Source organism: Haliaeetus albicilla, chromosome 1 (assembly GCF_947461875.1).
Source record: "Haliaeetus albicilla chromosome 1, bHalAlb1.1, whole genome shotgun sequence".
NCBI lineage: Eukaryota > Metazoa > Chordata > Aves > Accipitriformes > Accipitridae > Haliaeetus > Haliaeetus albicilla.
This window is the reverse complement of record NC_091483.1, coordinates 72,284,793-72,297,317: the sequence shown is the minus strand read 5'-3', so window position 1 is coordinate 72,297,317 and position 12,525 is coordinate 72,284,793. Positions and strand designations below refer to the sequence as shown.

Sequence of the window (12,525 nt, the reverse complement as noted above, 5' to 3'; positions counted from 1 at the left end):
TGAAAAAGAAGAAAAAATAGATTAAAAAATTACAGCAATGCAAAGCACTCCCAAATTAGATACCTCATGCTATCTCTCCAGAATCTTTAATGCTTAACTGCTGTGTTGTAGCTAAGTTATATAAGTTAGCCAAAGAAAATGAACACACACACGCACACGCCATCCAATTGTCCTTTTATATTTTTATTCGGTGTTAAGTAACTCCACAAGAAAACAAAATCAGTTACTCTGGTGTACGTGAAATCAGAACAATACAACCACTTGAAGCAAAAAGTAGAAACAAATTTCAGCCCAGGAATGGAAAACTGATACTTCAGTGCTATGGATATGCAATGCGCTTCATACCACGGTGCGGTTCAGCGTATGCCAACCTTTAATGCTTTTGTTGTTGTTGTGTGTGTTTCTATCCGTACAGAAAAACTAAAAACCACACTTCAACTCTCACTGAAAGCTTTAGAGCTTTAGCCATTAAACTATGAAAACAAGTAAAGACAATTCATTATTGCCCAAGCTCAATATACGATTTTATTTTCCCCAAAGGTGCTGGAATTATTACATGCCACAATGTAACTATAAGCAACACCTTTGTTATTTTTGAGCCCTTTCTTACCAAAGAAGCAGCTCTAGCCAAAATTAACTGAGCTGAAGTTTGTGTTTGAAATATGTCCATTTGGTCATTTCTTGTTCTCAAATGAAGTTCTATTCCATTCTTCACTGTAGTGATTTCAAGAATTTGTGTGAAGTTCTTTTTTACTTTCATGTTACAGTTAACTAGTTCTCAGTGCAGGTGCTAAACAACCTCTCAAGGAAGCTCCAGAAGAAAGTAAAATATATATAAAAAAAAAATCTATCCAAAGTCTGCAAATAAATTAAGAAAAGAAACTGTAAAGTGTCAAAAGAGTTGTTGTATGAATACAAACCCCAAAACATAGTCTAAGAGGAGGACCAAAAGAAAGTCCCTGGGTAAGGACAGACCAATCCCATTTTAAGTAAGGATCTCAACAAAAGCGTTGCACAAAGAATGGCATGGTTTTCCAACCATGTATTTAAATTCTTACATTATCAATTGAATAAAGGCAACAAAACCCAGTTACTCAGAAAACCCTTCTAGCACAGAACATATTTCAAAGGCAGTTCAGCTCACATTTCAAACAGCTATAGTTCTCATGAGGTTTATTGCCTGTCAAAATTAATGGTTAAGCTTTTCAAGTCAGTATTGGACTTTCTGCACTTCCTGATGTTATAGACATGCTGCTATTGTATAGACTAGTTAGTTGTTGTTGTTTTTTAAACTATGAGTTGGTGAAAACTTAGAATGTTTAGTTTTGCAAATATTGCTCCTCCTGGCTTATACATTTTGCATAATGTGTTAAAAGCACAAGGAGTTGATAGTCTTGTACAGATGCGACTTGACAATGTATTGACTTTCTAAGTTAACAAAATAAAATTTAAAAGCAAGTCACATAAAGCAACAATCACTACTGCACTCACACATGTATGTTGTAAGTCATCACTTTCCCTACCCCCACCCACCACACACAGAACTTGCCCCACACATTCTCTCAGAAACACAAAATGAACTACGAGATTTACTAAATTACAGCCACAACAGCAGCTAACTGCAGCAGCCACAGGATTTCTTTCAAGTGAAGCACTGACCCTTTGCATTTAAAACATTGAACACTCTGAGCATTTTAGATAGTTTCAGTCATTCAGGCTCAAGTTCAGTACAGGATGCTTTTGCAGGTTACATGAATGCCATCATCTGCAACAAGACAACATTCTCATTACTCGTTACAAAATTCACAACAATCCACACATCACCCCAGTGGTTTATTATTTTTGGTGTTACTTTTTAAACTTCTGCCCCACATTGGCAAGTTGCTAAAAAGGACAAAAAAAAAAAAAAAAAAAAAAAAAGAAAAAAAGAAAAGGAAAAAAACCCCACATTGCCTCCATACCTACAAAAAATCCTTGGCTTCTCCAGTTAGCAAAAATACAAACCATGGTATCCTCAGTGTTGGTTTGCGGGAGGGGGGAATCATAGGATAGAAAACACAGTTTCTGTAAGTCTCTAAAGCACAACCCTGTTGTTCCTACTTCAAAGTTATGAGATTTATTGAATGAAGACTGGACAAGTCATTCATGCTTTTCTCCTGCATTCAGAAAGGCACTGATAGATTACAGTGTTAAGTATTTATCTCCCAGTTCTTAAAGAACAAAGCCTAATGTGCAGAAAGCTGAAGTCTCTGAATAGCAGAAGTAGTTGTAGACACTGCGATGCTAAGAAGATAGTAATAGTGGTAGGGCTACAGTTACGAATGAAAATAACTGCAATTAAGATGCAAAAAAGCAGTGGTACTACTAAGACAAGCACATGCACATCCATTCTTGATTTGACAACACAATCTAGTCTAGTTCAAATAGCCAAGAATTTAACAGGGTTTTTTTGGGGGGAAAAAAAAAAATCTTCAACAGGACAGCTGTGTCCTCATCTATAAAATAAGCAAGAAGAGAAAGATAAATACACATCTGAATCCATTAACTGAAGAGGAAACTCAAGTTGTTGTTTTAGAGCTACAGACCCTCAAGAAGGATAGTTTTCCATCTCATGTTACTTTTAAATCATCTGTTCTACTCTGCAGTTTTTATAGTTGAGTTCGAGAAAAAAGCTCCTCCTCACACGGATCAGCCCATTCACTTCCACCTTCTGAAGCTGTGTCTTCAGAGCTGGAGCTATCACTGGAGTAGATCTTCTTCCTGAAGCCATTTGGTTTTGCCTCAGCATTTATATCATCTGCACATCTTGCTTCATAAACAGAAGAAACCTAAGGATTTAAACTGACAGTGTTGATGGGGAACAATAAAGAACATGCTTGCTTTTTTCTGGGCTGGGAGGTTATATAATTCTGTAGTTGTTCAAGAGAGATGTCACGATTACAGGGCAAGTCCTCCTCTTTCCTGACTTAGTCCACTATGTAGAAAGGACTGCAGAACAGCAGGAAAAAAAGGCGGGGCTTTTATTATTTTTTTCCTATTCTTTAATTTTAGGTTTTGCACAAAACAGCAAGAGAATCAAAAGTGAACTCAGTTAGAATGCATCATTACCACAGGTCATGTTAGAAAATTACTGTAAAAGTTATCTCCAAAATTTGGTAGTAAGTATTAAATATCAAGAAAACACAGGCAAATCTGACTAAATTTCAGGCAAACCCAATATATTTTCAGTTGAATCAGTAAAGCTATAGCAAGCATGTCACACTGTAAATTTAAGTGCTATCATCACTATAAAGTTTAAAAGTGTATCAGTAAGTGCACGTGTACACAGAATTTTCTCCCTACAGAAAAAAAACAGGGTTTTTTTGCTTGTAAGCAGGACAGAATTCAGCATACATTATGTTTACGCCTTTCATTACTGGTCCTTTCTGCCTTCATAGTGCGCATCAGCCCACTCTATGCTTACTGAAACTAGAAGTTGAGGAAAAGAAGACTCATGTTTAACACATGACAAGCAAAAGCCAAGTGTTCCCAAAGGAAACTGAGTTTGCTTAACTACTAGAAGTACAACTGCTTGTACAAAGGGTTGTACTCCCCAAAGTACAACGCTTGGAGGCATTTTCACAAGAATGCTCAAGACGCAGAGAAGATTAAAAAACAAAGTAAGGCAAGAAAAGCTTTTGAAGGTTTTTGCAGGAATTTCATTTGAGGCCAGACTGAAAACTGTGATGAAAGGAAAGACGTAGTAGCACACCCTTATAAAATAAAAAAACTCCTCCCCCAAATCAATGACGCACTTACCATATTAAAATCTAAAAGATGTTCATCATCATTGGGTACTTCCTTTACATCTGCAAATTCTCCTACACCATTCTCTGCCTTGGCATTTGTATAACACTCTTACATTGTGTTTGTGGGGGTGTTTCAGAGGAAAAAGGAAGAAAAAAACAGAATTGAGGAACACTGTTATTTACATTTAGCCAAAATGAAAGCATCTAGAGAAGTATTCTTGAAATTCACACTCTAAGCCATGTAAACTCTGTGCTTGTGGGGGATTTTATAGTCTGACATCCTTAAAGAGATAAGCATAATACCTTACGGAAGCTTCATCACATCTTACCTGGATAACCAAATAATAAAAAAAAAAGAAGCTACTTAGTTAATGAAAACATCTAAAATAGTAAGGTACAAAGAGCAAGAATTACTTCTTTATTATAAATGCTTCAGTACATTTTTCAGTTCTGATACTGCATGGTGTTCAAGATCATTCCTATTTCTATACCCATACAAAATATACTGCAGCAGCAGCCTGATCCTGACTGAAGCTCAAAAAAAAAAGTTGATGTGAATGGCTGTGGTTTCTACTTACCAGAGTAAACTTCCATATATAATATCAACATATATCATACAGATATATATGGATCACATGCATCAATATCCATATACAAAAAATAGCCATACAGAAAACTGGATGCAGCTAAAGATCTGTGAAATAACATTATCTCTGAGGATAAAGCTCTGGTTTTGTTAAACTTAGTCTAAAAGAGGAAATCCTGGAACTACTCCACAGAAATTCTGCCACTGTATCAAGCAGGCTCTGGACTTCCTAGTATATTATACTGCATATTCTGTCTCCCTCTGGCGAAATAATGTGGTGAAACACTTGGATGGTTATGCAGGTTCACCAGCAGATGTCAGCAAAAAGATGACACAATTCACTCACAGATATTCAAGGACTACTCTGTATAAAATAAATACTCAAGAGTGCAAGTCACTGCATTTGCTATTAGACCAACAATACCTCTGCAATTATCACCGTGCAAAAAAACCCCCACAACTTTACAAAAGAACACTAAATATCTTTACTTTGTAAATACTGAGTATTTTTCTAATATGGGAGCTTCTGTGACCAGTCCAGGAGGCAAATTACAGTCCTGTAGGTATCAATCTATTCTCTCTCACTGTGCAAACACACTTCTATAGTTGGGAGTGAAGTAAGTTAAGGTGTTCTTGAAAGTAACCCAAACTATCCTAAACACCAAAGTAAGGGCATTTAGGCACCGAGAACAGAGTTTAGTTGGCTGCACTTTAAGGTGCACTCCAAAAATAGTTCAGTAATAATTACTAGCTAATCTACTTACGGCTTATTACGGAACCAAGTCTCTGATCAAGAGTTTCTTGCACTGAGCCTCTACCAACAGAAAGCATCAGCCAGCCTGTCAATTTGGTATACAGGATGTTCTTATTTAACTTCTTGCCTTCTCCCCAGCAAAGGTAAATTGGTATGCAGGGAAAAAAAAAGGTGTCTGGATTCTTGCCTGTCCACTGAAAAACTGGGCTTGGGCCAGCTGTCAGATGCTACGAATTCTTGGGAGGCAACAGAGAGTGCTGGAAGCACACCTGCTTCCGCTTGCGAGCAGCCTGCCTACCAAGACTGGACTTAATCTCTGTGCAGGACAGAGAAATTCCCAGATTGTCACTGTGAAGGGAGTGGCCGAGAGGCAAATCCCTCTCCTTCTCAGCTTTAGAGAAAGTCCACACATTCACTGAGTAACTGGTATGTTATTTATACGAACCCATAAAGGTAATTATCATGTTTTCATTCTTATAAAATTAGCTACCTAGTAAGTATTATTCAGGTTGAAACATCCTAAAAAATGCAGTAAAGTATTTTCAGAGTCAGAGATTAATATTCTACTTACTTAATTCCAGGTACTGGAATCAAGTAAATGTGCATAAATGTTAAGACTATTTTAAAAGCACTTTCATTTAAAAACTATTTAGAAGCATGCTAGAGATCTATTACAAATGTAACTGAAGCATCCCAGTTTTCTCTCAGATAAAGACAATTTATTGTGGAAGTTTACTAGTTTTTGGTACTTCCAATTCATCTGCAGCAATTCCAATCCGTAAGAAAGAGCATTTCATTCTAACACAGGTGCAACAGCAAGGTAGTTCAAACAGCCATAGCTTCTTACCTTCACACTGTGATGCAGGAAAAAGGGGAGAATAGAGCGCCTTTTCCCACCAGCATTGCTTTTCCTGGCTGCCACTCATTCTCTGCAGATTAGTATTCAATATAGGAAAGTGTTTAGACAATAATCACACTTCATTATGCCATAAATAATATACTTACATGTAAAGGAGGACACTCGGGTATTACAACCAATTTGCTAGGTCTTACAGGTCACACTGTTCAATTTCTAATGGGAAAGGACTGTCAAACTACAATAGAACATCCGTTATGTGAACTCTTGTAGCCAATATGAACTCCACACTCCTGCTTCGCCCACATAGACTTGTACAAATCCGGAACAAAAAGATGAATTCCAGCCCTACACTTTATAATCTAAGTATAAAACCAGGGAGAACAGACAGCTACCCAAGAGATGAAAATACAATGAAACAACATCAGTCAACATGACAAATAGTTCAGTGTAAAACAAAACAGAAAAGAAAGCAAACAGAAAGCGGCAAAATTTAATGTTTAAAGTCTGGAAGGGTGAATTAGCAGTACCATTACCACCAATGGGATAACATAAAATTAAACTAGATAATAAATGTGTCAACATGAGGAAGATCTTAGAACGTTAAACTATAGTTTAAGTAAAAAAAAAAGGCAAAAAGAAAGAAAGGGGAAAAAAAAGCAAGCTCAAGGGTATTTGAAGCAGGACTTAGTAAGAAATATGTGCATTTACAAATAAATTCAATCATGGAAGCCTCACTCTGCTACTGACTATAGATAGAGGCATCTAAACTCCACAGGCACAACACTTAATTAACTTCAAAGTTTCCCACATTGCTGGCGTCACACCTGCACTCGTGATAAGCTGGATGAACCACCACTGGTCACAAGCAAAGCCAGCTTGAGTCTGGCAGGGTGTAACAAGCTACGGCAGTCTTGCTTCTTGGGCTAAGTCACCATCAGAGCCTACACACCTCCTTCAGGACAGCTTGGCGACTGAACTGATGCTGGCTGCAGGCTGCCTCAGCTCCCGTGTCCTTCCATCACTGCCTCAATACCAGAAGATTTAGAGAAAGCCAGACACACATCTCCTGGCTGAATGCAGAAGCAGCCCAGCAAGACTTCAGTTTGAGCTCAGACCTGGCCCTCTTGCCCTCACACTGACCCTCGTGGAATGACTTGTGTTGCTTTCTGAATCAGCATCAAGGTCAGATGTATAAAGCAAAAGCACGGCTGTAGAAAGACCCACTATCCATACTGAAGCCATTTGGGGGTTTTGTTTGGGAAGGGATGGAGGGCACAAGCTGATGTCCGTTTTATACATTCACTGAAGAAAACCATTTTTTCCTACAGTTGCTTAGATGTTTACTATAATTGCACAGTCTATCATCATGAAAATTTCTGTGAATTAAAGAAATACTCACAATTAGTAAATACGAAATACCAACTCCAGAATAGTACCATGACTCTACCTTCTTTTGTTGGCATTCTCTCCCTTTTAAAACAGCATTTTCAATTTTTGCTTCCTTCCTCTCTCTCACACATACTCACATACACTTCCAGCGTTCTGTGAAAAGTTTTATTAAATTTACCAGCTACCCATCTAAATAGCTATGATTCTCAGTGGTACTGGTATTAGAAATTGCAAGGGGAAGTCTTTCCTTTGAAACTATTCATATTTATTTTACTTTATTCTCAAGCAGAGCTCAAAGACAACAAGGCAAACCCAACTGCAATGCTGTTTCGCTCCCAGTCTTGCTCAGGTCTGAGAGAAGACTGATGGGTTTCCTATCTTGTTCTACAGCTAGATGTATGGTAACTGAGGCTTCTCTGAGAGCCTCTGTTTCAGGCGATGTAAAATCACTTGAGGACTTCGGCATTCACAAGCACAAACACCACCATAATATTATAGCTATGCAAGATTCTCCTGCGCCAAGTCACAGCTGATTTCAACCACAACTGTCTATGAATTTTCAGCAGATTTGGGTCAGAATTGTGCAGTTACATGCAAAAACTAAAACTCAAATTATGCTTCTGTCCCCCTGTTGCCTCTCCTATACTGAGTTAAGCCAACAGCAGAAAAAAATAATTTTAATGTTTGCATCAGAGTTTGAAAGAGTAAAATAGTTTCAAACTTTAAATAGCAGTTATATGTGCTTCACTGGCATCTAACTCACATGTGTTCCCTCCAACATCATTTTATGTCTGTCTTCTCAAATGAACATTCCTAAGAACTTCATACAACAGCAGGGCTGTCCACGTAGGTCTTTTATCCAAAACTTCAAATGAAACCTCTGGTATACAAAAGAACAGTCATTCCTGGCAAACATCAGTACAAATACTTTCTAAAGGAACAAAAGCAAGTATTAGGGTTTTTTCAACTAAAAGATCAAATTACAGTGAAATGACTCCGTAATCTAGCTAAAGTAGCTACACGAAGGAGAGATTTTGTGAGCTTAAGTGGGCGACAACCGTTTTAAAGAGTGTATTTGATCTCCAGCATCACAACGGAAAAGCAATTCAGTGTTTTAAGGACAGAAATGAAAAGGGAAAACAAGCATAAAAGCGAAAGATTGTTTCCTGCACCATGAATGCCATTTCCTACAATCGATGAGATTTTTCCTCACCTCTTTCACTCACACACATATTTGAAATACAGCAGCCAAAGAAGATTATTGTTCTACAGAGTTTTATTGTATTGCTGGTTTCTTCACCAGACTGCTACGGACAGCAATATGTAATTCATTAGCTGATGAAGCTGTATGGTGAGTATGCAGCAGAATATCATATTATATTAATCTGGGGAAAAGGACAAGCTGCTTTGGTGAACACATTTCAGACTGGAGAGCTCGGCCTGCCAGAACGAATGCCCGGGAGGAGCATTTTACTCTTTTGCTTATTTTGCTTGTGTAAAGTGTCCTGTACTCACTACAGCAAGGGATGTATCCAATGCCATGGTTTTCAACTGTGACCAGGAGGCAGCCTAATAAACAGCACATTTGAGTGGTACTGTTGGCTTGCTGACAGAGCTGAAATTTAACTGTAGTTTCTATCTAAGCCAACTTTTAGGAATATCTTTGACAGAGCATTTAGGCAGGTGAGGAAACAACGACTACCAAAGTTGGGAAGGACCAGGTGTCTTTCCCTGCAATTACAGACAAAAGTCAACAGCAAGTTCATATGGCAGATTAGTCATTTGCTAGTCAGAAAAGGTACATCTGTCAGAACTTTATTCTTCAAGCAAAATTTATGCAAATCACCTTCGCAGAGCTGGGGTCTACAGTTTTAAGGACCATCCGCCTGAATGTCTTGAAAAAACGGGTACTTTCAGTATTTTATGAAAAGTTTTATTAAGTTTTCCAGCTACTCATCTAAATAGCTATTATTTTTTCATCTAAATTGATATGCCTTTCAGGGTAGACTCTTTGGGCTTTAAATACTAATTTGAAAACACCAGCATAAAATATTTCTACTCTTTCAAAATGCATGCTGACAAGGATCGAGGCAGTGAAGAGTTTTGCACAATCTGAACAGAATAAGCACTAAAGCCTCATTATGATCTGAATATTTTCTGAAGTGTTACGACTGAGTTTCATAACCAAACACAGGAAAAGTAAGTCATATTAATCTGTAAGTACAAACTGCCTTGAACCTGGCTCTGCAACCCCTTGTTATCAAAGAATACAAGAAACACATGAATACGTTAGAAGTCAAAGCAGCAATGAACCCATTGAGTCCCATTCCAAAAGATCAGATCCTAATTTTAGTTCATCAGCTACCCAGGGAAGATACAACTAGCTCAAGAAGCTGGTCACAAATGAATAAAGGGAGCTGAGTCTAGACTTAATATTCTTAAAACCTATTTGGCAGTCACCTAATTCTCTAATTTCACTGAAAATATATGTGCAAGGAACCCTACGAGATCACCTGGCCCCTACTCTTGCACAAAGCCAGAATCAACTATAATGCACTATTCCTACACTCTAAATCTCTTCAAGACAGAATTTCCACTGCTTCCCTAAAAATAATTGAGCCTTACAGTAAGCTCATTTTCTGGTTAGAATTCTTTTAGTTCAATTTCCCTTGCTGTGATTCAAGGTCATCACATCAACTTCCTTCATGTTTACCAGAGCCTACAGAACAAGCACAGCTTTTTCCTTATCTCCTGTAACTGTGAACATGGCTTCTGCAAAACTGCTGGGTTCTTCTTCAAGTTTCTCTTTTTTGAGATAAAATAACCCCAATTCCTTCACTTTGTTTTCACAAGTAGTGATCTTTGTGTTGCTCTCCTCAGGACATCTTTCCTGATACAAAGCAATGGGAGCTGAGCCCAGTACTCCAGCAGAAGGCTTTCCAGTTCCAACTACAGAGGAGCAATTACTTCCCCTCTTACAGAAAGGCACTCCTATTTATAACAATGTCGCTGTCTTTCGCAGTGTGTCATTCCTGACTTATGCTCAGCTTATGACCTACTTGAAGATGCTTTTCTGTTTCACATCATTTCCTCGCCTGTCAGTCCTCACACTGTGTTTGTGAAGAGGATTATTTTCTTCAGAAGTTTGTATTTGTCCCTGCTGGACTGCATTGTATTTTTCAGACCATTTCTCCAATTTAACAACCTTTTGATTCTAATCCTGTCTTCCAACGTAACTGCAGACTTTCCCAGTTTGGTATCATCAGGAATTTTCATAAACATGCATTTTATGCCCTAGACCAGAGAAATTAATCATCTCCCTTGCCCTCTAGTAAGCCACTGACTGTTATTTTGAGAGTACAACCTTTTGGCCAAACCAATACTTAGACATTTTCTCAGTTTCTCATGCATCTGTGCCACTTACAGTTTAAAACATTTCTTTACGGAATTTAAGAGAGTCATTGGTAACACCCCAAGTTCCATTTTCCTCTTTTAAAAGATAAAAAAATATATAAAAGGCAAACACATTTCCATCTTCTGTGTGTTCTCAAACAAGTATTCTACTATGCTTTTTTCAAATTACTTGCTGCTCCTCATGATATTTAGCCGAATATTCCTATGACTAGCTGAAACAGTGTAGTTTATCTTACTACTGCTTTGCTTAATTATCTTTTCACCAACAATTCAAACAGTGACAAAAATGCAATAAACAATACCTTTTTGACATTATCTTTCCATAGCTTTCGAAGCCTGTTAGTTCTGTCTCTCAGAAATATCCTTCAGTCATTTTTCTGCTTCCAATTTACTTCCAGGACTTTCAGGTATACCAAATCTTTATTTTATTGGCCTACTTTAAACCTTGTTTTTTTCCTTGTAATTTTTATACTGTCATTGTGAACTCTATCTTTTTAAGGACCCTCTCGTATATACAAGATACCTTCTTCACCCTTCAAAATCTCAGCAAATTAATGTCTTATTAATTAGAAAGTTAGAGCTCAGACTCTTTGTAGGTGTTTTCATCATCTGCCATGACCAGCACATACCACGAACTATCTGGACCAACCCTTTCTCAGCCCCCAGGTTACTCTCTCTTTTACAGTGAAGTCCTTTGCTTTCTATGTGGATGACTCTATGCGCTCTTTAATGTTTTTCCCACTTGATTTTCCTGATTTTAAGGCACAAAGCAGACCTCTCTGAATTTTGCCTCCCTCTTATCACTACCTAGGTTTATGGAATGTTATCTCCTACACTACTGATCTCTGTAAGGCACCCTTCTTCCCTTCCTCTCTTGCCAGCCCTTCCTAAAGGAGTTATACACTTACATTGCATTACTCCAGTCAAGCAAAGTACCTCACCAAAACTAATAGACCAATTAAGTCATGAGATCCATAAACACTTATGGCTTTTGCCAGTAAAATTTCCTCATCCCCAAATGCATAGTCCTAGGCATGTTCAGACCTTAAAAGTTTGGTACTGATCCCAACAAACCCCACAAGTCCCTTTATCTATCTCAAGGACTTGATAGTATAAGCATTATTAGGGCACACCTACTAGATCAGAGCCCATATAACCTTTGTTGATAAGAGATTCAGCGCTGTTATATGCAGAGACCATTAACTGGACCAGATTGCGTACTTACCCATGACTCCACACCTAAGTAGCAAGAGCATTTACTTGGAAGAAAAGGGACTGTACTTCAGGGGTTATTTTTGTGGGTTTTGTTGTTGTTGTTTAGAGGTTGTTGGTGGGGGGGATGGGGTCTTGTTTGTTTGGGTTTTTGGGGTATTTTTTAATCTTAAGGCTAGGTATATAATTATCAATCACTTTTGAAGAACTTCTGCAGGAGCTATCAAGCAAATTCCTGCTGCAAAATATGCTATAATTCTAAAAGAAGTGCTCTAATATACGAGGTAAGAGGGACAAAACTGAACCAGATTCTCCTACAGTCTGATGAATAGGTATTTAAAGACATGTGTTTGCACAGCACATATATAATACAAGTTTATGTGATGCAAAACAGAATGTGTTACTATTACACTGTGGTCTACATTAGTATTTTCACATCCATTATTTATGCAAAAATATTGGAGGTACCTCAGAACACAACTCAAACTTTATGTTAGACAACAGTGAGTTAAAGAATAACTTT

At 37.8% G+C, this 12,525-nt stretch overlaps 1 protein-coding gene across 4 annotated transcripts in view; it reads right to left on the bottom strand.

The window, feature by feature from the left end:
- Nucleotides 1–162: 162 nt before the first annotated feature.
- Nucleotides 163–12,525, bottom strand: part of KIAA0232 (KIAA0232 ortholog) — a 72,347-nt gene continuing 59,984 nt past the window's right edge. For 3 of the 4 annotated variants that reach the window (XM_069794141.1, XM_069794150.1, XM_069794168.1), the window contains 3 exons: nt 5,976–6,057; nt 3,799–3,896; nt 163–2,828 (listed from right to left, as the gene is read on the bottom strand). In XM_069794141.1, the coding sequence (XP_069650242.1) occupies nt 2,649–2,828; nt 3,799–3,896; nt 5,976–6,057 (360 nt within the window). In that variant the 3' untranslated portion in view covers nt 163–2,648. The remainder of the gene's footprint in view (nt 2,829–3,798; nt 3,897–5,975; nt 6,058–12,525) is intronic. The other variant, XM_069794159.1, reaches the window with a different exon arrangement.